We start from the raw sequence: 27,599 nt of genomic DNA, 5'->3' as shown, positions 1-27,599 counted from the left end.
TTTTCAAAATATAATGGTAAATTGGAAAGGCCTTTTTCAGAACCTAATGGTAACTTGGAAAGGCCTTTTTCAAAACATAATGGTAACTTGGAAAGGCCTTTTTCAGAACCTAATGGTAAGTTGGAAAGGCCTTTTTCAAAACATAATGATAAATTGGAAAGGCCTTTTTCAGAACCTAATGGTAACTTGGAAAGGCCTTTTTCAAAACTTAATGGTAACTTGGAAAGCCCTTTTTCAGAACCTAATGGTAACTTGGAAAGGCCTTTTTCAGAACCTAATGGTAACTTGGAAAGGCCTTTTTCAAAACTTAATGGTAACTTGGAAAGCCCTTTTTCAGAACCTAATGGTAAATTGGAAAGGCCTTTTTCAAAACATAATGGTAATGTAGACGAGCTCTTTTTTAACCCAATTGGTATTGATATCATAGTCTTTCTGAAATATATTGGTTATCTACTGTGTAAATACAGTATAAATACTGGAGCTTGAGCTCCGGGTGTCAGATCACTTCTGAGAATTCTCACCGGTGTGGATCTCGTGTGGTGGAACGGAACCAATAAATCTGGACCCTTGCTTCTTCTCACTCACGGCTGGTGTCTTTTTTTCTATCTCCAATTGGGTTCGGAGATAGATGTGAGTATTTGCTTCTATGTTGAATTTTAAGTGTTTTTGAGTAATAGGCTAAATTTGAGCCATCAACGATCTGACAGGCATAATCTGAGATTCCCGAGATACGTGAAATCTAACAGCTACATATGTACTAAAAGACTTCAGAAACTGTTTAAGCAGCGTGTTTTCCCCTCTCAAAACAGATAACATTGTAAACTACATAAGTGGCCATGATGACTTAGTGGTCAGCTTGTTTGCCTCACATCTACAGGTTGGGGGCTCAATTTCCACCAGGTTCTCTGGTTTCCTCCCCAAGTCCAAAGACATGTGTTTTAGGATGATTGGCATTTACAAATTGCCCATAGTGTGAATTTGCCCTGCGATGGGTTGGCACCACGTCCAGGGTGTCACCTGCCATGTTCCTCTGGAGCTACAGGCTCCCTGAAACCCTGTGTAGTATAACTGTTACAGAAAAGGGATAGATGGATGTATTTAGACTACATAACCTGCAGATTTTTTTATTTATTTACATGAAATAATAGGTCCTGCAGGATAGTTTAAGTCTGTAGCAGTCCAGCAGTAATGATAAAATCCTGCAGGATTTTTCTCTTGTACAGCAAGTGTGCTGGACATTTCTGCATATTTTTGCTGAAGGCTCCATTCTAAAACTCATAGGATTATCCTGCACAGTTTGTCAAAGGTATCATGCAGGATTTCATTATTCCTGCAGGATACCAGCAAACCCTGTTGGGTTTTTGTAAAGGGTCTGGCTAGGCTTTAACACACACCTCTGCTCTGTCAGTGTTACTGGACGAGACTGGAGGCGGATGCAGGTGCAGGTCACAGTCTTTATTACTTAAACCAGAAACAAATAAACAAACACAGGGAGCGCGGTCTCTACTGACTCTACACACTCTGGTCCCCTAGCTACGGCCGCTAGCATGCTACACATTAGCACATACTGGTATACTTCCTTCACTTGGCGAACTAAAACAACTATAATACTGCGCCATGTGCGCAGTCACCCGGGGGGTTTAAATAACAAACTTAATTAAACCAAAACATGGGCACCTGTGGCAAATCAGAGACATGCTCAAACTTAAATCAGTGTCCAAGCGGGAAGTGAACGAAAACAAAAGAGTCACGTGACCAGTCAGCGGCTATACCGCAGTGCCCTCTGCTGGCCGTGGCGTAACAGAACCCCCCTCCAAAGGGTGCTCCTCCCGGAGAACCAAGAACCCCCCTCCAATGGGGGTCCCGGGCCCCTGTGCGAACTGTCTTTTGCTGCGACAGAAAGTGAAGCAGCCTCCGTCGGGCAGCAGAGGAGCAGAGCAGCATCCCCACCGGGATTAAAAGTCAGAGCACCGCCCCCAGCGGCGCTGGGATACTGGGCACCACCCCTGGGATTCTGGGCACCGCCCCCGGCGCCTCTGGAACTCTGGGCGTCCCCCTCGGCGGCACTGGAGGGCTGGGTGGCCTCCTCAGCCAGGCGGGGCAGCGGGACGGCCTCCTCGGCCGGGCTGGACAGCCGGACGGCCTCCTCAGCCGGGCTGGGCAGCGGAACAGCCTCCTCGGCCGGGCTGGACAGCGGGACGGCCTCCCCGGCCATGCAGGGCAGTGGGACGGCCTCCTCGGCCATGCAGGGCAGCGGGACGGCCTCCTCAGCGGGACTGGGCAGCAGGACGGCCTTCTCAGCTGGACTGGGCAGCAGGACGGCCTCCTCAGCCGTGCAGGGTAGCGGGACGGCCTCCTCAGCTGGGCTGGGCAGCAGGACAGCTTCCTCGGCCGTGCAGGGCAGCGGGGCGGCCTCCTCCGCTGGGCTGGACAGCAGGACAGCTTCCTCGGCCGTGCAGGGTAGCGGGACGACCTCCTCAGCTGGGCTGGGCGGCAGGGCGGCCTCCTCGGCTGTGCAGGGCAGCGGGACAGCCTCCTCGGCTGGGCTGGACAGCAGGGCAGCTTCCTCTGCCTGTCCTTCTGAGGTTGCCATGTTGACCTCAGGTGGGAGCTCCACAGCTGAGACCTCCCCGTGTATAAAATCATGGCCCCCAAAAAATTTCTGGGCCAGCCTTCACCTGTGGACTGCGCAGCAAGGTGTACCTCCCCTGCAGTGGAAAGCCCCAGATGCTCAGGCTACTTTGCTGGCTGTGTTGCGAGGCGTCGCTCCTTGGCGGCGGGGACGGGGTATACGGTACAAGGGACGACGCGGCGCGCAGCTCGGCTTTGCACTGAGCCATTTCCTCTTTGAGCTGTTTGCTCAACCCCAGGGACGAACGGAGGAGCGCCCAAATCCTGGCCTCTTCGGCGGCGCTCATGGCGACCTGTTGCTTCCGCATTTTGGGCGCAGTATTCTGTTACGGGACGAGACCAGTCAGCGGCCGTACCGCAGTGCCCTCTGCTGGCCGTGGCGTAACAGTCAGTCAGTCAGTCATTAAGACCATAGAGACAAGAGATGGTCATGTGATTAATGAGTCCAGTCAGCATCATGAAGACCTGGAGTGAACTGCATACAAAACCTTTAAAAGATAATTTATGGTCTTAGAGAGAAAGGATGGAGTTCAGTCCACTCGCTGTGATGCTCTGTGAGTAAATGTAATAATCTCTTAAATAAATAATCTAATGAGTGTAAACGAGTCTGTATTATTGGAATCTGTAGCTGATCTTCTGTGTCCTGCTGTCATCTGCTGCTCAGTGACAACCTCTCATGATCATTTGATCTGCTAAAAGAAAATGACTGGATGGTGTTTGTACTTTCACCAATGGAAGTCAGGGTTGTGAATAACTGAAATGTCTTTAGCTGCTGTGGTGAGACTCTGGTGGTGTTTCCTGTGCACAGAAAGGTTTAACAAAACCATGTCAGTGTTAACTAGACTTACTGAGAGAATGCCTTATAACCTACATTCCATTTTTGTTACTATTATGGTCTGTGCAGTGAAACATCTCAGTACAACAAGTTAAATCTAATACAGTAATACCAAACTAATGCATTTTTTATTCACCATAACTGATTATGTACTTATTTAAAGTCTTTAAAACCACAGCAAACAAATACGCTTCTTCCCCATTGGACTTCCTCTATGTTTGTTCATTAGGCTTACTGCACTATTATTCCAGGGGGTGCTCCTAGCTATGGCCCAGTTTTTATCTGCATGATTTTATACACTGTGCTACTGTCACATGATTGTATAATTGATAATTCCATGCATAAGTATTTGTACAAGTGTTCCTAATAAAATGTCCTGTGAGTTTATGTCTTAAGTAATGCTGACGTCTATAGTACTTATGAACGATTCACACAGGATTAGTGATCTCTGTCTACACAATGTACACATGGTTATAACATTAAAGATTCCATGAGTAATACACACCCCTCGTTTTATTTCAAACTGATTGTTTTGACCTGTATTATACACGCTTATTGTAGGGCTTGTGGCTGCACACACATTAATCATTAGTAGGTCACATGACCACAGCATGTATGTAGGCTATACCTGTTCTAGGAACTCAGTAATCAGCGCTTCATGAGCATAGATTTTAATGGGGCAGCGTGACATTAATAATGATTTAGCCTCTTTTTAACTTTTTTTTGTTTGAGGCTTTCATACATGACTTTACACTATTATCTAATGTTTTTTTAGAGTAACCACTTAATAGATAATTGAGAGTCAGAAACATAAAGCCATCCAGCCTACAGTCTAGCAGTCTAGCTGCTACAGTCTAGCAGCTCATTTAAAACAGCTTTAGACACATCTTTGTTAATCTCCGTATGGGGTAATATCATTAACCAGGGTTTACATGTTTCCATTAACCTTCTCATGATTTTCTCATCACCTCATATTCACTTGGATGTCCTTCAGTCACATACCACTAGAGGGCAAAAAAATAAATTATATCTAGTATTATTCTGGAAAGAGGAAGGAGATACAGAGCAGATACAGAGTCTGCATGTACTAAAATAGAAGGTAAAGATCGTAGATACACCCATTCTCGTTCTTTCTTTCTTTCCGATTAGTGCGATCTGACAGCGAGAAAACACAGGAAGTGCTGAGGCTTTAACACACACCACTGCTCTATCAGTCAGTCAGTCATTAGAGAGACAGGATGGAGTTCAGTCCACTCGCTGTGATGCTCTGTGAGTAAATGTTCTCTTTGTGTCTTCATTAGAGTGAGTGGTGGGGTATAAAGTTGTTCATCTGCAGTCTGAATGTCCTGAGTGATGAGTTTATTGTGTGATTAGGACATTGTGTGTACTTCAGCATGACTGCTCAGGTGGATCAGTGTATCCATATCTGTTATGAAAGGGTTTAGTTTGATGTGTAACTACTCTCAGTAACTATGATAGTTCAACAGGTAAGAGTACAAGTAGAGCAAGTTTAAAACACAGGGTTTAAATAATCTAATGAGTGTAAACGAGTCTGCATTGTTGGAATCTGTAGCTGATCTTCTGTGTCCTGCTGTCATCTGCTGCTCAGTGACAACCTCTCATGACTATTTGATCTGCTAAAAGAAAATGACTGGATGGTGTTTGTACTTTCACCAATGGAAGTCAGGGTTGTGAATAACTGAAATGTCTTTAGCTGCTGTGGTGAGACTCTGGTGGTGTTTCCTGTGAACAGAAAGGTTTAACAAAACCACATTCGTGCTAACTAGACTTACTGAGAAAATGCCTAATAACCTACATTTCCATTTTTGTGACTATTATGGTCTGTACAGGCAAACATCTCTGCACAGCAAGTTAAATCTAATGCACAATAAAACCAAACTGATGCACAGCACAAAAAAATATGATCACTAATCATTATTTTCCCATCTGTGTTAAAAATAAGAGCAATAACTGCAGAAACAAACACTTCTCATTAGTCCTGTACTCACACAGAGCAGTGACAGTGTTAGAGGCCTGAGAGCAGAGACCAGATCACGGATGTGGTATATTTTCTATTTTAATGCAGTGCTGCAGTTTCAGACATGAAGAAGGGGAGGAGGTGTGAAGGTAGACGTATGAAAACAACAACTAACACTTAACTTTTTAACTGATGATACGGTGGCAAATTTAACTCCACTGACACTCACTGAGCTCTTTTAACTGAAAATCACCATTTGAAGCCAGAGTCTCCACAACAGGGCCAGTTGGAAACAAAATGACTATCCAGAATGATAAGACTTCTGAACATATCCTCACTGGCTACTTTAATAGGAACAGTATGGAGTTCCTGGAAAACTATGCTATTACTATCACTGGGTATATTATATTATTGCTATACTGTTACTATACTCTGCTGAGTGAAAGGTCATAAAAGAATTCATGACGTTACATATGTCCATTCTCTTTCTCTCTGTAAGAACCAGGAAGTGGTCAAGCTTTAACACACACCACTGCTCTGTCATCACTCAGTCATTAGAGAGACACGATGGTAGATAAGAGTAACAAGTAGAGCAAGTTTAAAACACAGGGTTTACACACTAATCCTTTTTTTTTTAATAATCACCAATCATGATGTACATATCTGTGTTAAAAAATAATACAATGTGAAAAATGTACAGAAACAAACACTTCTAATTAATCCTGTACTCACACAGAGCAGTGACAGCGTTAGAGGCCTGAGAGCAGAGACCAGTTCATGCATGTGGTTTATTTTCTATTTTTATGTAGTGGTGCAAATTCAGCCATGAAGAAGTGGAGGAGGTGTGAATTTGTGCACTCTACCTGTTGCTAGTGGATTGAAATATGCTGACAATTATAAGGGCCGACATCATTTCCTGGCTCTCTGGGCAAAATGTTCACACAGCCCCTGGTTCCAATGCATGTTCCTCGAGGAGCAGAGATGAGGCTGGGGCTGGTTCACCAGGGTTATTAGGCAAGGCCCAGGCTTGTGAAGTTGTGTTGTCAGCTTTAGACTGGGGCTTGACAAGGTTGTTTGTCTTGTGTGCCTTTCTTGAGCCTTTCTGGAGCATGGAGGCAGAACAACGTCATCAGCTGAGCAGGAAAATAGACTGATGTCCTCAGCGGCATGGAAAAGTGGAGGGATGTTTGTAGAGAAGCCTGGCGTCGTGATGTCCGAGGGAGAGTAGGGAAGCAAAGAGCAGCTTTTGGCTGCATCGGGAGGCAGAGAAATGTCCTCAGCTGAACAGGACGTGGCGTAAGTCTCTTCGACCTTGGACAGTAACATGGCTTGGGAGGCCGTCTCACTGAACTCATGCTGGTGCTCTGGAAATGAGGCTGGCTCGTAGGTCTCAGGTTGGAGCTCTGGGAAGGAGGTAGCCACGTTGACCTCCAGCTGGTCTAGGCCAGTGAGACCACCTAGTGGGTCTCAGATTGGAGCTCTAGTAGTTGGTGATTGTAGAGATGCACCGATGTATTGGCTGATAAGCGGTATCATTTGGTTACCGCCCCCTCTACTAGCATTGCTCGTTCTGAATTAAAGGGCCAGTACACCGTTGAAAGATTTCAATGAAAATGAGTTGTAAAAAGGTATATATTGCTATATATTACACAGAAAAATATTTGTAGAGTAGTATATTTCATATGTAATTAATGTTAATGAGTTATTATCATCAATAAAAGATTTATATTAGGCCTATATATTACCAGTTTGATGTTCAGTGATGAAGTAGAAATGCTTTTGTTTGTGGTGAGTGAATGTGAGACTGTGAGGAGGTTTTTTTTAGAATTCAGTCAATGTTAATATGAATTAATAACATTCAATAAGTTAAGAAATCTTACTTTAATCTTCAGAATTGTGTTCATGTGTTAATGTTAATTAGAGTAATGTGTTATCTGTTTATGAGACCAGATACTGTGAAACAACTTGTTGAAATGGAGAGAAAAAAGTTTTTATTTGCATTTCCTTCAGAATTGTGGAATTTATTATTATTCATTTAAAAGAAGGCATAAAATGCAGAACAATCGGTTATCGGTTAACGGTTATCGTATCGGCCGATATCACTCTGAATAATCGCTTATCGGCTGAGAAATTTAGTATCGGTGCATCTCTAATAACCACTTTTGAATATGAGATTGAATGTGATTGGTTAATTCTGAATACAGCCACATCCCCAATTATAAAAGGGTGTGCACACTTATGCAACCAGGCTATTGTAACTTTTTTATTTTTCCCTAAAATGCTTCTGATTTAGTTTTCCACTTAAATTGTATACATTGTAATTTCACATTGAGTGAGGGAAAAGGTATGACATGATTTATCTTAGTTGCATTTTTATATCACAAAAACCTGCCATTTTAAGGGGGATGTGTAGACTTTTTATATCCACTGTATGTGTACATAATTGACAGTAAATCATGAACAATACTAAACATTGCCCTTTTCATCCAATATTATAAAGCCTTTTAGACATGGATATGCAAATATATTTTTCTGTGCAATATATATATATATATATATATATATATATATATATATATATATATATATATATATATATATATATATATATATATATATATATTGTCAACTTATCTTCATTTAAATGTTTCAACGGTGTGCTGGCACTTTAACTGAATGCGAAAAAAGAAAATTTTTACTCAATGCAAAATCTCCCGCTTCACTGCTGCAGTGTCCGGTGTAAAATTTTAGCAGTGACCATCGGATATTTTTAAACTATCAGCCAATGTCCCATATCTGGAAAAATAGCCTTTATTGGCTGATACAGGTGAATGGCCTCGCAGGTTCATTCATGCGACTGGCCTCACAAAAAACTCATCCAGGTTGGGGTGTACTCTGGACTTCCAAACTGCTTTATCAATAGTCCCACAAACTGAGTTACATTGTAAAGACCCTTGTATTTGGTATGGGCCAGATGCTCCGCCCACTGGCGGGCTTGGGCAACAAGCCGGGACATTATGAACCCCAGCCACTGCTTCTGGTTAGACTTGGGGTGCGCCAGGCTCAAAAAAATGTAATTGGAAGTCAAACAGAAAATACTCAGGGTAGCCGAAAAATCCATCATAAGGCTCTGGGGGATCCGTGGCAACCCAGTGAGGTAGCTTGATAGAATTGAGCTTCAGTAGGGTGTTCTTTATTACCTCGGCATGATGTCTCCTTCGCTTTCCTGCTGTTTCCATGTTATCAGTGAAGAATTCTTTCACGTAATGTAGGAGCAGGACAGAAGCAAGTGCAGGTATGGCAGTTTAATGAAACAACAAGTCCAAAGGATAAGGCAGAAGACAATAATCATGAACACGCAGCGGTCAGGTGATCAGGCAAACAGCACAAACAGGGCAGGGCAACGAGACAAAGTCATAAACGTGAGCAAAGTCAAAACACCAGAATAAACAGACATAATAGAAGTCTTGGTAACGACAGAGACAAGGCAACTGAGCGTATACTTCTCAAAGACTAAGTGTTTGAACAGTCTCTATTATAGTGTGGTGTGATGATTGTGATCAGGAACAGGTGTGTGTGATTAGTCCTTATGAGAAGGTGACGTGTCTGTGTGTTACATTGGGAAGTGTAGTCCTCTTCGGCCATGTTTGTAGTTGGTGGTGCATTCTGGGTAATGGAGTCACTGGTTTGCTGTGATATGACATTAACCAGGATTAACAGGATTCAGCAAAATTTCCATTTCAAGAACCATGCAGAAGAAAAAAGCAAGGAATTTTTCCTTTCTCTAGGCCTTTGTATGAGGAAACAAATATTTCACACTTATTTCTGATGTACAGGTATTATCCACTTCTTAATCCTCTTTTCCTCTCCCAGTCTGTAAAATTTTACTAAAATTTATTAGGGACTGTCTGTAACTTTCCTAAAGAAGCATTTCTTTTGTGACACATCCTCTGAAATGTTTAATGTCATATGTTTTAAAATTGGTTTCATTTGATTTAATGGAAGCCCATAGAAAAGATTGAGCACTTCATGTAGCTTCTTTATACTGGGGAACATTTGTAAAACCTCTTTTCCTACAAGATTTAATGCAATCTTTAACTACCTGTCAATTCAGAGAATTCAGAACTGTTCATTTTGTTTGTTTGTTTGTTTGTTTGTTTGTTTGTTTGTTTGTTTGTTTTGCTGCTGTTGAATTTGTAAAATATTAAAGTAGGTTAGGGTTAATTTTTGGATGTCTAAGAGAATATTTTTATAATCTCCAAGATGAGATCAGTATGACCCTTAAACTGTGACTGTCCACGTTTGAGTGTGTTGGAGAGAAAGAGGAAAGAAGATCAGATACAAAGTCTGTATGTACTAAAAGAGAAGATAATGATATTATATACACTTCTATCTTTTTATCCTTGTCATGTGATCTGACTGTAAGAACACAGGAAGTGTAGAGACTTTACCACACACCACTGCTCTGTCAGTCAGTCAGTCGTTAGAGAGACAGGATGGAGTTCAGTCCACTCGCTGTGATGCTCTGTGAGTAAATGTTCTCTTTGTGTCTTCATTAGAGTGAGTGGTGGGATATAAAGTTGTTCATCTGCAGTCTGAATGTCCTGAGTGATGAGCTTATTGTGTGATTAGTACATGTGCAGAATGTTACAGTGTGCAGTCTGTTGGTTTTGTGTCCCAGAGCTAAGTTTTTCACACTTCAATAAAGTCAAATAAAGAAGAAAAACACTTTAATGAGCAGAATAGTGACCTTTAAGTTATTGTAGTTTTTGTTTATTTATTATTAAGAGAGCTTAGAATGTATTTCTTACAGACGGTAGTTTAGATTTCCTGAATAAGATTTAATCTTCTGGGTTCGGTGTCTAAAATGTGCTGTTTTCATTAATACACTGAATATTTTCCATATTTACATCATGTTCTGTTTCCGTTCCCTTTTTAGTGCTGATTTCACTTATACCACTGGCCCATGCTCAAGGTGATTTATATATAGTTTATCCATCATACTGTGTGTATATTTTATTTGTTTTGGGCTGAGAAATCTGTGCACAATTGATTGTCACAATCAAATGTGTTGATTTACGTACATTCTATTTGAAAAGCAGTAAAATACACAGAGTACACAAATGATGCCCTGTCTGTTTTTTTTTTTTTTCTTGATAACAATTTGTGCTCCCTTCAGATCTCTCCCCTGTGGAGAAGCAGTGTTTAAAAATATTTAAATCATGTAAATGATTATGTTCAGTAAACAGGAAAGTCTATTTTCACACATATCTACTGTAATCTACCTCATCAGACAGTGATTTATCAGGAAGATGTTACTCATGCCCCAGTAAAAAGGGTCTCGAGACGCCCCTAAATAGTTTTACGCTGCTTAAATGCCTTAACATACTGAATATAAAACAGAACGAGTTTAATGACAGCAGCACATGGTAACAACTGACATAAATAGTGCTAAATAAAATGTGCCATGATGCACCTGATTTCTTAATAGTAAGTAGGTTACACATATCAGTATCAACAAGTAATAAGAAACATGTACTCATGCTCTGTCTAAATAAATGATATGTACACGTGGGAATTAGTTTATGAAAGGTTTATTAACAACAGAATGTTTTATAGGGAGTCCTAAAGCTGTGGTGTCCATAACGCCTGATACACATGTGTTCATTGGAGAGACAGTTACTCTCAGATGTGACGTACAGGGAGGAGGAGACTCTCAGTGGACATACAGCTGGTATAAGAATAATGAGAGACTCACAAACCACACAACGCAAGAGTTCAAAATCCGGTCTGTTGTATACGGTCACCATGGTGTCTACACCTGCAGAGGACAGAGGAGTGACTCTCAGAGCTCAGAGATCAGTGATGCTGTTACACTGACTGTATCAGGTGAGTCTGTGGGTGTTTTTTATTTCTTATTTAATATATTAACATTATTTTTTCGGGTTTGGATTTTGATCTGTCAGTAACTGAGACCCTGTTTGTTGAATGTTGACTTTCACTTCCCTGTCTAGTACACACAGATCTCTTTCACAGGAATCATCATCATGTCTTGTGCAGGTCTTTATATTAAGTTTGCAGTATAATTGTGGTGAGTCAGTCTGATTAATAATACACAGCGAACATTAAGGAAGAAGGCAGTAAATCTCACCTTGTGTTGCCTCTGCCATTGCCTCTTCCACGCTCGTGTAAAATAAGCCTAAAATGCCAAGGCATACCCAAAGTAAAATTAAAGCTGTTCTTGAACCATTTGGAGTACATGCATGGTTTTGGTCTCTTTTGAGATCTGGGCTAGATATGTTTACATAATTGGATTGTTTGGACCTTTGCCAGTGTAACAAGACTGTTTCAGTGTATCTGTCAGGATGTTATTGATCAGTTGAATCAGGCTTCATATCAGTGTTTGTTTGTATGCCGGTGGACTGACAGAGACGTTGATTTTAGCTGCTGTTGTGATTGTATCTCAAAACAGTTTATATCAACTGAATCACAGAATCTGTGTAGATAGCGTAGATCTGATCATAACATGGAGACAGTGCACTGGCGGGCCATCGGAATTTTAACAGGATAAAGTATACAACAGCAAGATGGCTGATAATCTCTAAGATCTCTACATTTCTTTATATAACGATAGTTTAATCCCTGTGATAACCTTGAACATTAAATGCTCTCGGTTGGTATAGACGTGCAGTTACTGCACAGACACCATGGATTTTCCCCACTCTCACCTCTTCACCTCTCTGATCATCTTCATTCTCGCTGTAGGGTCGCTGGAGAATCAAGACCGGTGCAAACAGTTGATGTCATTACCCAGAATGCATTGTGACGTAAACAGCATTGATGGACTACAAGTGCAAGGATTTTTAGAATAAAAAATATCTGAAAATCTAGAATGTTTTTCTATAGTGCATTTATGCAGCAGATGTCAGCGTTAATCTAATAAGACATACAAGTCTTCATAGTCAGGTTTAAAGTGACTCCTTACACAACTCCCTTTAAAGTGACTCCTTACCCAACATGACCCTTGCAGACAGACTCCAAGACAAGATTAGAGAGTACACTGTTAGACATTAACTTTTTGTTTTACAGGAACATACTAGGAACACTGTTACCAGGCAGATATTGTGAAAAACCTGCTTATAGTAAACTACTGCAGTGCCTGTTTACAGATATCTTTTCATATACATTCTGTATACATTATTTTTTTCCATATATAGTAAAATAGTAATAATAAACATGGCTGAACATAAAGATGGCTGATAATCTCTAAAATTATTGATTTTAGAATACATTTCTTTATAAAACGATAGTTTAATCCATATGATAACCTTGAACATTAAACGCTCTCGGTTGGTATAGACGTGCAGTTACTGCACAGACACCATGGATTTTCCCCACTCTCACCTCTTCACCTCTCTGATCATCTTCATTCTCGCTGTAGGGTCGCTGGATAATCAAGACCGGTGCAAACAGTTGATGTCACTACCCAGAATGCATTATGACGTAAACAGCATTGATGGACTACAAGTGCAAGGATTTTTAGAATAAAAATTATCTGAAAATCTAGAATGTTTTTGTGTAGTCAGCGTTAATCTAATAAGGCATACAAGTCTTCATAGTCAGGGTTCCCTTTAAAGTGACTCATTGCCCAACATGATCCTTGCAGACAGACTCCAAGACAAGATTAGAGAGTACACTGTTAGACATTAACATTTTGTTTTACAGGAACATACTAGGAACACTGTTACCAGGCAGATATTGTGAAAAAACTGCTTATAGTAAACTACTGCAGTGGCTGTTTACAGTTATCTTTTCATATACATTCTGTATACATTATTTTTTTCATATATAGTAAAATAGTTATAATGAACATAAAATAATGAACATATTAAAAACAAATGATTTTGAGTAATGACACATTAAACACACATTTAACTGAATACACATTTAACTTATTTGTTAATCAAGTGTAATAGTAACAATAACAGTTCATTACAATATTATAAAATGTTTTAAATCATTCAAATGATGTAAATGATTACGTTCAATGAATAGGAAAGTCTATTTTCAAACATATCCAGCTGTAACGACTTCTACTGGATTTTTCCGGGCTGCCTCACATACAGTAAATAGCGTATTTATACAATTTCATATAATTTCAAGTACTTGAAAGTGACATGCATTCAAAACACATTTCTTCTTCACTACATCAGCAGGCTGATCCTACTTTCATGCATGGTGTCAGGGTTTTCCCTTCGCGCCGGCCGCTGCATGCAGAAATTGTTCTTCTCCAAGTTATTGACCTGGTTCTGTTTCCTTGATTGTGTATTTTGGATTATCCCTGCTACTGCTGTTTGCTGATCACCTGACCTGTGTCTGTGTTCTGTTCGCTGATTTTCATTCATGATTTGGATTTGTCTGCCTGTCCTTTAAATGAAACGCCTTTAACTGCACTGGCATCTGTCTCTACTTGCCATTTGTGACAGATGGACTGAATTGAAAATGATCATTAATGTTTCTCAGCCAGATCATTATGTTTAGATGCAGAAGGCCTGTAGATATTTTGGAGGGAAAAGTCCTCTGTTATGGATTTACTGTAGGAAGTCATGCTCCTGCTAATTTTTAAGAAAATGCATTTATGTTCAGATGGTGCTGCTGGATTTGTGCAGGATCCATAAAATAACATCTAAAATCAGTAAATACTGTTTTACACTACAATATAATCATGAATTTTGTTACAAACATAATATACTGAATATCAGTCATGTAAGAAAACATACAAAAACATCTTGTATCGAATGTTAAATATTAATGTTTGTTTTAGACACAAAGCATATGTTAAAGCACAGTGAATCTACTGCTTATGTTGTATAGAGAAAAGCAGTTCTGACTTCTTCATCATTTCATACCAACAGAAAAACCCACACCAACTGTGAGAGTGAATCCTCAGAGCTCCGTCTACACTGGAGACACCATCACTCTGACCTGTGAGCTGCAGTCGACTGGATGGAAGATTCAATGGTATAAAAATAATCAGGAGTTACAGCCTTTGAGCACTGAACAAACATACACACTCAAAGTGACAGACAATAATGATGGAAAAACAGTGTACCAGTGTTGCGCATACAGGAGAAACTACTACTACACAGAGTTCAGTGATCCTGTCAGGATTACAGTGAGAGGTATGTCATGATTTTTCCCTTTTTCTCCACAGGTCTGTTAGAAGGGATGAGAAAAAAAATATTGCTTAATTAGTGTAATTCCTTGTTATTCCAGAATGTTCAAAATAATCTTGAAATACATATGTTTTAAAAGTATTTGTCATTTGTGGCTGGTGCAAATGCAAAACATTAAAAACATGTTATTTAACAAAGAAAAAAAAAAAAACAGGTCAAGCTGTAACTTTACATTTTCCAACATGGGAAAGTCTTCAGGACAGAGGAGTTTATGATTTGCAGTTTCCCTGTAACATGACAAGCTGTGTTTGTTCTTTATTAATTAAAAGTGTGAGAGAAAAAAGAGAGGGCTGGTGAGGGAACGACTGTTCATAGCTGCTATAATGTAAGTGAGAACAGGAACTAACTTGTTTACAGACATTTCAGAACAATAAATGTAACTACAAACGGATGAAAAGTACAATGTGTCAATCATTAATACATTAAAAAAATTTAATCATTGGCAGATTGCTGTGGTTTAAAAAGAATAAAACACATGAGGACATGCTGTTATAGGAAAATAATCTGTACTTCAGGGTGGAAACAGTAACTCGGCTTCATAACACCTCCACATCACTCAGTATTTTTCTATAACAGTGTGAGACTGAGTGTTTTATTACTTACTTAAACTTTGTTAAAAAAAGGAAAAAATAAACATTATAACAGATAGTTCTGGTGCTTGATTCTGATTGGCTGAGCTGTGTTCAAAGCCATTGTAAATTACTCTGTAAACACACACGTGACCTCATTACATCAGTATTACTGCAACAAATAAATTGTTTTAATTGTTCAATTTTGTTAACATTTGTTATGGTAATAATACCAGTTTCTGGAGGGAAAAAAACAAGTAAGAAACCGTCTATTCTTCAACAGCCGTGTTTTCTTTTAAATACACTTTACAGTTTGTCAGCCGGTAACATACAATAATAAACCAGACTACAATGCTAATTGTTTTGTTTTCGCTAGCTCACTTTATCCAGTCATATTAAGACGTATGATGAAGGTCTTCCTCTTTCAGTAAAAGTGGTAGCTATCAAGCTGAAAGGTGCATTATCGCCACCTATTGGACTGGAGTATAACCGAGAATAAAGGGTTTAAATGCAGTGTGTTGCTGCTGTGTGTTGCTTGGCAACCATTCTGCTAAATGTTGCTGAAGAACTACATTTCTTGGCAGAAGAATTATTTGTTATCAATTAATTATTGTATTTTTTGTTCCTGTTTGATTATGTTATGAAACCTTGTCAGGTATATGTAGTAACCGTTTTGCTAAAAGCAATAAGTCACACGAGGCCATGGTTTACAGTGATTTTAGAACAGCTAAAGCCTGATTTGCATGGTGCTGAGATAAAACCATTTGATTGGAGACAAATTGGTAAGCAATCAGCGCTCGCCAATCGGCAGTCGATCATTATATGTGACCTACGACACATCAAAGGGGCTCGCCGACACATCGCAGAGGCATCACCGATGCAAGACAGATATTTGGTATGGTAAATATCTGGAGCTGTCGGGTGACTCCACATCCTGTGGGGTGAAAACTGTCGGCACTGGCAGTGATTGTGGCGACCTACAGCCAATGAGAGAGCAAGGCATGGGGTGAGGTCACAGTGAGGAAGGGAAACCTGCGAGTGCTAACTCATTCTTCACCCACTTTCTTTCTCTTATCCTTTTTGGGGTTTCTTCTGCACAAATCATTGCACAAACAACTCACACCTGCTTCTGTCTCGTGTGTGTTTTCACATCATATATCCGTGTCACTTCTCATGCGTGTTTTCATGACAAAACGTTTGGACATCAGATACACAGCAAAATCCCTAGTGTTGAATTCACACCCTACAGTGTTTATATGAGTCCACTGGACTCTGGGTTTTAATTCAACACTAGGGATTTTACTCTTCAGAGTCATCGGGTGACAGAGTTGTTGTCAGATCCTGTAGTGTGTGACCCTCTGTTCCCGACCAATCACATAGTGTGAGCACCACAATGACAAGTCGTGTAGTCTGAACAGCACAGTGATCTGCTGACGGTGAAAGTCGTGTAGTGTGAACTAGCCTTTAGCTGTCCTAAAATCACTGCAAACCACGGCCTCATGGGACTTAGTGCTTTACTACACAGTAGGTCTGAAACCAGAAATCTCCAGTGTGTGAGAAATGTGAGAAATAATCTTCACTTCCTTACAGTCTAAACTCAACATACTGTAATTAAATAGAATAATAAGTAGTTACGAATACTATATATGGAAATATCTTGTAAATAATTATAACATGGTGATGTGTGTAATTAAACACCTGAACTACACAAACTATTTTAAAATCTTACAGTTTAAGCACAAATTTACAGTAAATAAAAACATAAAATAGTACACAAATTCTGCCCCATGCTGTAATCTTAATTATGAAAATAATTTTCCATTTCAGTTAATCTTTGAAAATGTGAACAAATTGTGTGTGTGAGTCATACTGAAACTGTTTTAATAATGAAGACTGGGTTTCTGTGGGAAAATGTGTATTTATAAATAGTAAACGTGACTATGTAATTTAGAGATATAGTTACACTCATCTAACTACACAGTATTCATATTTTATCCATAGTTAGTGTTTGTAACTATTACTCACTCCTTAGTTGGTCTTTTGTAGTTAAACATGGCTGTAAAATAAAGTGTTTCTGAAAGAAACCATGACAGCTGACAAATAATAGTTATACTGAGTGTATCAGGTGAGTGTGTGAGAGATTTTTGGTGTACACATAACGAAGAAAAAAAATAGACATTCATGATGAAATTCTTACTGTGTGTTAAATAAATCTGGGGGGGGGGGGGGGGTAGTTTTGTATTTCCAGTGTAACAGAGAGAGCAAGAGCAGTACTGAGTGTATCTCCACAGAACTGGCTGTTACAGTTGGAACGTCTTGTATCAAATGTTAAATCTAAATGTTTGTTTTGGACACAAAGCATATGTTAAAGCACAGTGAATCTACTGCTTATGTTATAAAGAGAAAAGCAGTTCTGACTTCTTCATCATTTCATACCAACAGAAAAACCCACACCGACTGTGAGAGTGAATCCTCAGAGCTCCGTCTACACTGGAGACACCATCACTCTGATCTGTGAGCGGCAGTCGACTGGATGGGAGATTCAATGGTATAAAAATAATCCGCAGCTACAGCTTCTGAACAGTGAAGAAGCAAACACACTTAAAATGACAGTCGATAATGCAGGAGAAACAGAGTACAAGTGTCGTGCATGCAGGAGAAACTACTACCGCTACTACTGCACAGAGCTCAGTGATCCTGTCAAGATTACAGTGAGAGGTATGTCATGATTTTTTTCCCTTTTCACCACAGATTTGTTAGAAGGTGTAAGGAAAAATATTGCTTAATTATTGTAATTCCTTGTTATTTTAGAATGTTCAAATGATCTTGAAATACAAATGTTTTAAAAGTATTTGTCATTTATGGCTGGTGAGATCCAATGCATAAAACTAAGAAAAATAAAGAGGTAAAGCTATAACCTTAAGATTTCCATCATGGGAAAGTCTTCAGGACAGAGGAGTTTATGATTTGCAGTTTTCCTGTAACATGACAAGCTGCATTTTTACATCACTCAGTATTTTTCTATAACAGTGTGAGACTGAGTGTTTTATTACTTACTTAAACTTTGTTAAAAGAAGGAAAAACACACAGAATACAGTACGTCTGAAACCAGAAACTCCAATGTGTGAGAAATGTAAGAAATTATCTTCACTTCCTTACAGTCTAAACACAACATACTATATTAAATAGAATAATAAGTAGTGACAAATACTATACATGGAAATATCTTGTAAATAATTATAACATGGTTACATGTGTGTAACTAAACACCTGAACTACACAAACTGTTGTAAAGTAAATTTTTAAGCACAAATTTACAGTAATTAAAAATATAAAACAGTACACAAATCCTGCCCCATGCTGTAATCTTAATTATAATCTTTCATTTTAATTAACCTTTGAAAATTTGTACAAATTATCGTGGGTGTGAGTCATACTGAAACTGTTCTGAAGTCTGTTTTGAAGGTTTCTGTGGGAAAATGTGTATTTATAAATAGTAAACATGACTATGTAATTTAGAGATATAGTAACACTCATCTAACTACACAGTATTCATATTTTATCGATAGTTAGTGTTTGTAACTATTACTCACTCCTTAGTTGGTCTTTTGTAGTTAAACAGGGCTGTAAAATAAAGTGTTTCTGTAAGAAACCATGACAGCTGACAAATTATTTTGGAAATCACACAAAACATCACCGAGTGTTTTTTTTGTTGTTTGTTTTTTGTTGTTGTTGTTGTTTGCACAACATTGTTTCTTTCTTCTACCGGTGACAGAATCACAAATGTGGAAGGGCAATGATAATCATTAATCCCATAAAGACTTCAGCCTACACTGTCCAGCACAGTTTAACTGGATCTATATGTGGTGTTTAAAATACAAATAAACATTTAAGAGTTAATATTAATAGATCTCAAAGCATATAAAAAATTAACAATTTATTTATAAATTAAGTGATAGAGTTGATAAAAGCAAACTGCTGCATTCAATATTCCACTATTCCTATATCATAATTATACACTCATGACAAAAAAAACATCATGTGCAATTAGACATTCATGAAAATCTTCTTACTGTGTATTAAATAAATGTAGATAAAATGTGTTGTATTTCCTGTGTAACAGAGAGACCAGGGGCAGTACTGAGTGTATCTCCACAGAGCTGGCTATTCTCTTTTAAATAACACAGTTTATATGCACAGTGTTTTAAATGTTTAAATTCAGGTCTCTTTCTATCTTTGTCTCAGGTTCTAGAGTCAGTGCTTGGACAGTAGGTGTGGCTGTGGGTTGGGGATTTTACTTCATCGCTTTACTGATCTTAATGATCCTGCTGTGGTCCTACAAAAGAAAAAAAGGTCTGATAACAGCTTCACCTATTTTATGTAGAATATAATCAGAATTTCTAAAGAATAACGCTAATTTGGTCCATCACATAATTGTGGAAAAATAACTAAAGGTTACTTGGTGAATGAATAACTGAAAGTGTTGATGAAAAGATCTTGACATTATTATGGATCTAGATATCGTCCTGATTACAGTGTAAGAAACAGTTTAAATACAATGTAGATTATAAAATAAATAAAAAGTAGTTGCACATACTAAATATAGACTACTAACTGTAATGTGGTAAATATTACATATTCATATTATTTATATTATTATATTATTATAAACCCACAACCTTTTATAAAGTCACATTTACAGATAAATAACACAATTTCATAAAATACGGTAGAAGATTTAAGAAAATTCACTGTGATGAGAATATATGTAAATTCTTTTAAATAAAAATACTATACAAAACCTGCTACTAGCTTTAATCTTAATTGTAAGTTGTTGTTGTTATTTTTTTGTTTTTCATTTCAGTTAACTTATGCAAATTATTACAAATTATTTTGGGTGGAAATTACACTGAACGTGGTTTATTAATGAACTCTGCATTTTTATCATGTTATTAAGTTGTAAATATGTCTTTATTACAGGTTGTGCAGTTCAGACATGTAGTTACACTCATCTACCTGCATATTGTTATTAGAATTATATCATAATTAATATTGGTATCTATTGCTACTGTATAATTGATCTTCTGTAGTCACTCTGTTTATTACACTGTAATCAGCGCTGTGTAAAATAAAGTGTTTCTGTTACCATTTACACCCTGTTCAGATGTAGAATCTGTCTCCCTCTATAGAAAATCAGACATCAGAGCAGAATCAGATCCGGTCAGGAGCTGAAGACTCTCAGTCAGGACACACACCACTTCAGGCTGGTCAGACACTCTGTCAATCACTGTTTATTTCTACATTTATTAATCATCCCTGTAATAAATATAATTCAGTAAATTCGTTTGTTTGTTGGCACTTAAATGCAGTTCGGTTGCTTTTCTGTCATAAACACCTGGAGTAAAATTGTAATGAAACAAATGACCTTTTTCATTTCTTTAACAGCTCACACTGGTGAATACAGAATCCAGAACGCAGTCATAGAGGAGTGAGCAAAGTTCATCTATAAAAAGAGGATCCGTTTAATGTAGAAATCATTTCATAATTGCTTTAGAGTCATTTTGTGGATTGTAAATAATACTGATCTGTCGCTTTAACATCATGCTGTCTGTAGCTCAGCATCTTACACGCACTCGTCTTTCTGACTGGATTTGTTTAGCTGAAGCCTGCAAACCTCCTCATGAGGTGAAAGTGAACATGTGTTTAGTCTCTAATAAAGCCTACATGTTGCTAATGCAAAAACACGTGTGAAATAAATGTGTCTGCTATTGGAGTGAGTTTCATCCCAACATGGTGACCTGCACATTACAACCTCAAAACGCTTCATGTTACATTACTGATGAACATTTTGGTGTGCGTTATTGAGAGCAGACTCGAGGTGTGTATTTTATATTTGTTTTGACTTTTCTTTTCAGCTGTGTGAACTTTAATTGAAGTTGTGTGAGGAGATGTGTGGTTGGATTGTTTTGTTCAGTTAAAACCTTCAAACAAATGCACCAGTATTGATGAAGACTATGTGCACAATATATAATAAGGGTTATATATCATTTTCTTCACTGCGTTAGTTAACCTGGTTGCAATGCTGTGTGAAGTACATGTAATATAATGAGAAAACTCGGAGCAAATACTCTTGTGCCTTTTAAATATCACCATTTTATTCTTAACATTTTGTATTTTTTATTATAGAAAATAAAAAGAATCTTTACCAAGACAATGTGTACTTTATTTCTCGCCAAGAACAATGATGAAGATGTGAGAAATGTGAACAAAAATACACTGTTAATGTTGAGCTGTGTACATTTTTTAAGTAAACTACTCTGGTTAATGACGTCAGTATGTGTTGAGGGACACAGTGGATAGATTAGGTAGATAACCATCTGTTAACTTAGCTAGTGATGGAAAGTGCTCTTTCAGCTCTTCTGCTGGTGATTGAGTACGCTAGTCATCCTTATCATTAGTTACTAGGGGTGTAACGATATGCTCCGGTCACGATTCAAATCAATTTACAATACTGACTTGATTCGATTTTTGTCTGTATAAAAGTAAATGAATTAAAAATGCCTATGAACAGAGGTTTAATATTGTTCACAAAATGTATCTGAGGAAGTAAATATTTATTTCATTAAAGGATTAAAGGAGGTACAGAATGTCAATAAGTTTTAAATTTTACATAATTTTACATTTTGCATTTATTTTTTGTGTGCGGATGTGGAAGCTAACGGCACAGGCTGAAAATAAAACAAACCAGATAAATAAACAATTTATATATTTTATTTCTTAGCACTTTATTCTTAATATACATTTGATGTAGAAACAACCTTCAGAATGATGAAAATTACAGAAAATAATATATACTACTTATTTCTATAGTTATTGCCAATAAAAACAGCTTGCATTATTAAATCTGAGCCGAATTAAACATTTTCTTTAAAAAAAAAATATTTTAAATGAAAATGGAGAATGTATTTGAGTAAATGTGATTTGAAGATCAGTTACAGGAGTGATGATGGATCCTGACAGGATTAGACCACTTTAGCACGGAGGATCATCACAATGAGAGCGACAGTAAAACATTTACATTTACTAATAAATAAAATGTAAATATCATTTATTTTTAACTTAAAACAAATGCCAGATAATAAAAGCACTGTTTTCATTTTTATTAAGAAATAAAACTCAGTTTTAGAAATTTATATTAGATTTGACTAACAGGACAGATGATCAGTGGTGCTGAATTTTTACCTCCACTATTACTGCAGGGGCTGAAGAATGGATAAAGTTTCTCAGTGAAAGTCTGACCAGTGAAAGAGTAGATATGAGATTTTACATCAACATCATAGAAGGAGATCAGACCCTCCTCATAATCCACAAACACCCCCACCTTCTGAGGAGCCGGTTTCAAGGAGAGGGAGACACGAGCAGAGTCCAGAGCCTCATATTCAGTCTTATTCCTCATCCTCACACACCAGTATCCATCTTCAGGACTGAGTGTAATCTTCCCTTTCCTGTTAATGGACTCTCGGTCCACTCCTAAATCCCACTTAGTCTTCCCTCTGACCTGCACCTCATAGTAAAATCTCCCTGAGGAGAATCCCTCCTTTCCCAGTATACAGACACAATAATCAAACCTCTCTGGGTTATCAGGTAGATCCTGTCTCTTATCTCCACATGTAACTTGTTTCCCATCATCAGACAGGATGAGTTTAGGATGAGCTGTATCAGGATCCAGAGTCACATTCACTGAGAGACAGAAACACAGCGTACATCAGTTTTATCATTGCACAGTGTGTAACAGTGAAGAAATATAGATTTAGTCATGTGATCAATAAGAGCTCACAAACCTGCATATTGCTGAATTCTCTTCAGTTCTGTTGGGAAAATAATATTGGATAATTGGAGAGTTTAAAATTATGAGCTATAACAAAATACTGTAACAATAAAACTAAAACACAAACATCATATTGATCTAAATATTTTATTACAGATTACACCACAGTGCTGTTGAGTTCTGATTGGTGTTGATTAATTTTCTAGAACAGCAGCTCTGACAGCAGTGCAGCTGCAAATCACAGGTTTATATTAATGCACTCGTTCTAATACCTTAGCGTTTCTATAGTAACAGCTCATTCACAGGGACTTGTACGCAGATGCTTTTTTATAAAAAGACATGTATAATCATTTCTGTGACCTTTATTTCTGTAACATTTATGGAAGGAGTCTCCAGTGTCAGCGCTTTGTAACAGTCAGAGGTAAAGCTGTAACTTTAAGATTTCTGACATCTTCAGGACAGAGGAGTTTACACTTTGTAGCCTCTTGTTAATAGGACTAGGTGTGTTTTTATCTTATTAACATGAGTGAGAAAAAGAGAAGCTTGTAAGGAAATGACTGTTTATAGCTGCTATAATGGAAGTGAGAACAGAAACTAACTTGTTTCATGGATGTTTCACAACACTCAATATACTGTAACTATAAATGGATAAAAAGTGTGACATGTTATACTTCTATAAATAAAATGTTGGCATATTTCTGTGGTATAAGATGAATAAACTCTTTGGGAAAAGCTGTTATAAGAACAAAATAATAACTTTGGGATGTAACAGTTACTGCTTCATCTTACCTCCCCTTTGTTGATTATTTTCCTAACACAGAGCTTTATAACTTACATCAGATCAAATATCTCTAAATGCACACTGTACAATTCATGTATTTCTGTTATCAGGACATTTCTTTATACATTTCTGAATCAACATATTCTTAGAGATCATTAAACACTTACCAGTCCAATCAAGCTTCTCCATTTCCTCACTGAGAGTTTCCTGAAGCTGAGACAGAGCTCTCCTCAGAGGCTCCAGACTCAGATGAGAGTTAATTGTGACGTCAGTCCAGTCCTGGGTGTGTGGAGGGCTGCACAGTGACGGGTAAATCTACAGTACAGCAGGAGAGAGGAGAAATCCCTCAGCATGGGGACTGCTGTCCTGTCATGTGCTGCATTGCTATTGAGAAACAGAGGGACTCTGACCTGTAGGAGGTGGAGGTGATCCTCAGTGTGTGAGATCTGCTCCAGCTCGGTGTTTCTCCTCTTTAGCTCAGTGATTTCCTGCTCCAGCTCTTTAATCAACTCTTCAGCCTGCTTCTCTGCTGCTTTCTGCTTCTCCTCCATCACCTGAAGCAGCTCAGCCTGGCTTCTCTCAATGCAGCGCATCAGAGCACTGAAGATCTCCACACCGTCTGCTTTCTCCTTCTCTGTGTTTTTCTAACAGGAGACACATCGAGCTAAATGATTTTATTTCATATGATTATATCAGGATTCTCCTAATGTGTTTTTATAAAGACGTTATTGTGTAGGTTAGTTAAGAGACTCACTTTATTGCGTTCTACAGAGTGTTTGATTTCCTCAATCTTCTTCAGTCGCTCCTGGATCATCTGCTGAACTTCTGCTCGTGTCTTCCCCAACTCAGTCTGAGAAAAATATATATTATGTATAAACTTATTAAAAATAAAGGTGATATTTGTGTTAAATATGCATCATTAATTTTCAGTCTCTCACCTTCTTCTCTCCACTCGCCTCCTCTATAGGAACAGTGTTGTGAGTTTTGTGGTCTCCCTCAGTACAGAACTGACACACACACGTCTGGTCGTCTCTACAGAACAGCTCCAGGGGTCTGTCATGTTTCTGGCAGATGTAGTCCTCCAGGTTCTCCACAGGCTCCATCAGTTTGTGCTTCATGAATGAAGAAACTCTCTCATGAGGTTCCAAGTGAGTCTTGCAGTAAGAGGCCATACAGATCAGGCAGGACTTCATGGCTACACATTTCTTTTCACAGCAGATGTCACAGAGCACCAGAGATTGGGTCGGTTTTTCTGCAGCACTGCTGGATTTCACCTGAACTGACTTCCTAAACGGAGCAGCAAGTCCAGAGATGAACGTATTTACACGTAGTTCAGGTCTTTTAGGGAATTCCTCCTTACACACTGGACACTGGCAGTGTGAACTGCTGTCCCAGAACTCTTTGAGACAGATCATACAGAAGTTGTGTCCACATGGAGTAGAGACTGGATCAGTGAACACATCCAGACAGATGGAGCACTGGAGCTGATCTTCACACAGGACACTGCTGGAGGAAGCCATGACTGACACAGGAGACAACATGAGAGTGGATTTAGACCACAGATAACTTTACACATTATTCATGAAAATTATCCAGAACTAAAGCTCTCAGTCTCGTGCTGTTAGAGTAAAATATAACTTTCTCTGTGTGAGTAAACACACAAAATCCACTTGAACTGTGACAAACCCAGTGCACTTTGAGCAGTTAGTAAATGACAAAACAAACAATGGTTACTGATAGGAACAGGAAGTAGTCTCACCTCTCACTCTGAAATATATATTAATACATTTATCTTATGTTTAATGTGAGCTAAAATCCTGTTCTTTAAGATGAAAGCCCTGTGTGTTTTATCCTGAAGAGGAACTGAACTGGAACAGATCCAGTGTATTTTAAACAGTTTCATAGAAATCAAGTGAAAAACAACTACACAAACAGGAAGTAATCTCATCTGTAGCACTACTTAGAAATTTCTATTTCTCTTTTCCTCCTGATTCCCCTCTTTTTCCTCTTGTTCCTGTTCTCTTAGTGTTCACCTGCAGTGGTTTTAATCCCTCGAAGAAAGGGAGAGAAGCTTCAAACTGGAGACTGTGTCCTGCTAAAAGGATCTGGTTTTGGTCATGAAACGGCTTTGAGCTTGAGCTTCGGTTCACCTGGGTGACGTCACAACCTACACGCCTACTGTTTGACTTTTTCTCATGATATAATTACAAGTCTTGCCACTAGATGGCGGAAATTCCCCCGGTGAACTACAGCGTCTGGATATTGTGTTTTGCTGCAAAATCTTCAAAGCTTTCTCCATCTCTTCTCCGTAAATATCTGTTTGTTTTTTGTTTGCTTGTTTTGTTTTGAAAGCTTCTTAATTTAACAATTTAAGATTTGTATGTGTATGAAGACTGGTCGTTGTGATAGTGTTTTCAAATTAATTAAGGTCCTCTAAAAATATTTATGCGAATACACCTTCAAATGTCATTTCATGTGTTAGAGCTGCAGTCAGAGGATTTAAAATCAAATAATCTGAGGCTCATCAGCAAATGAAGGAATTTGTGGGAAATTAAACAAATTAATTAATTTACAAGTGCACAGAGAACCTAAAACTACAGAACATACACATGTGTGTACATTACTGAAACGTGTACACTGCGTCTGTTATTTTATCTGGATATATTTTATTTTCCACACTCTCTCATACCAAACCTCACAGATGTTCAGTGAGATCTCAGCTAACTGCACAACATGAACCTTTTTATTTTTACTTTATTTTATTGATCATTGTTCTCTTTTCATATAGATTTTATATAGTTAAATTAGTCCAGGTAAACACTCTCTGTTTGTGGAAAAAAATGTAACTTATAAAACTTAACATGGCTTAATGTACAAAATAACTAAATAAACAATGGACAACAAATCTCTCACACAATCACAAACACAATCCTCTGCCCAAAAGACAGAAACCGGTGATCAAAAATGAACACAATGATTTTCATGTCTGGCTTTTAGAAACCCATCAGAAGGAAACATAAGTTTCATGAGGCCTCAAGGAACAGAACATTTTTCTGAGTTCTTCTTCATCATAGCCACTGCATTGTATTCTACCAAAAGAATGGCACCATAAACGAAATATAAAGCAGAGTTTCATGTTATACATGTTCTAATAGTTTTTGATAGTAGACAGTAGTTAAACTCAGTACCGTGTGAGAGAACTCGAATATTTCTCGGTCACAGTTTTAACACATTAAACCACCTTAAACTGTTTCTGTTACGGGGCGTAGACGGAGACAAGCGCGGGCGAGCGGAGAGATGGCGTGTGACTGAACACAGAACGAGAGTTGGATCGGGACAGAGCAGGTAAGCTGTGTATCAGGTGCGGAGGCAAAAGCGTAGTGAGAAACGAGCGTGAAGTCGAGCACCAGGGAAAACACTTCTAATGAAATGGGCTTGGTAAACGAACAGAGACGAGGCTGCTGAGCGGTTACTTCACAAGCGGCTAATGCTAGGGAGGCCCTTATGTAACCTCAGGTGTGTGCAGGTGTTCGTGATTAGAACTCCGGCGAACTCGAGCGCGGGTATGACTGGGAAGTGTAGTCCTCCTCCGCCACGTCCCTGGGCGGCGCTACACTTTGTGAACTGCCGCGCCGATTTCGCCGTGTCGTAACAGAGCCCCCCCCCCCCCCCCCCCCCCCAAAAGGCTCACGTCCAGAATGCTACACGTGATCTGCGTCTAATCAAATTAAATTGTACATT

The 27,599-nt window shown here is 38.6% G+C and overlaps 2 protein-coding genes across 2 annotated transcripts in view; one reads left to right on the top strand and one right to left on the bottom strand.

Moving 5' to 3' along the window:
- LOC108261482 (B-cell receptor CD22) overlaps positions 1 to 21,483 on the top strand; it is a 44,558-nt gene extending 23,075 nt beyond the window's left edge. The window contains exon 9 of the mRNA XM_053681859.1: positions 20,695 to 21,483. Coding sequence (XP_053537834.1) covers positions 20,695 to 20,741 — 47 coding nt within the window. The 3' untranslated portion in view covers positions 20,742 to 21,483. The remainder of the gene's footprint in view (positions 1 to 20,694) is intronic.
- Positions 21,484 to 22,004: 521 nt separating this feature from the next.
- Positions 22,005 to 26,032, bottom strand: LOC108261393 (nuclear factor 7, brain). Its single transcript, XM_053681711.1, has 7 exons — positions 25,892 to 26,032; positions 24,797 to 25,380; positions 24,613 to 24,708; positions 24,269 to 24,502; positions 24,026 to 24,173; positions 23,091 to 23,117; positions 22,005 to 22,989 (listed from the first exon to the last, which is right to left on the bottom strand). Exons 2-7 carry the CDS (start codon positions 25,376 to 25,378, stop codon positions 22,445 to 22,447), a joined length of 1,632 nt encoding a protein of 543 aa, XP_053537686.1. The 5' UTR covers positions 25,379 to 25,380; positions 25,892 to 26,032; the 3' UTR covers positions 22,005 to 22,444.
- Between the last annotated feature and the right edge of the window lie 1,567 nt (positions 26,033 to 27,599).

This window comes from Ictalurus punctatus, chromosome 7 (assembly GCF_001660625.3).
Source record: "Ictalurus punctatus breed USDA103 chromosome 7, Coco_2.0, whole genome shotgun sequence".
Taxonomy (NCBI): domain Eukaryota; kingdom Metazoa; phylum Chordata; class Actinopteri; order Siluriformes; family Ictaluridae; genus Ictalurus; species Ictalurus punctatus.
The sequence above is the reverse complement of the archived record's forward strand: the minus strand, read 5'-3'. Positions and strand labels throughout refer to the sequence as shown.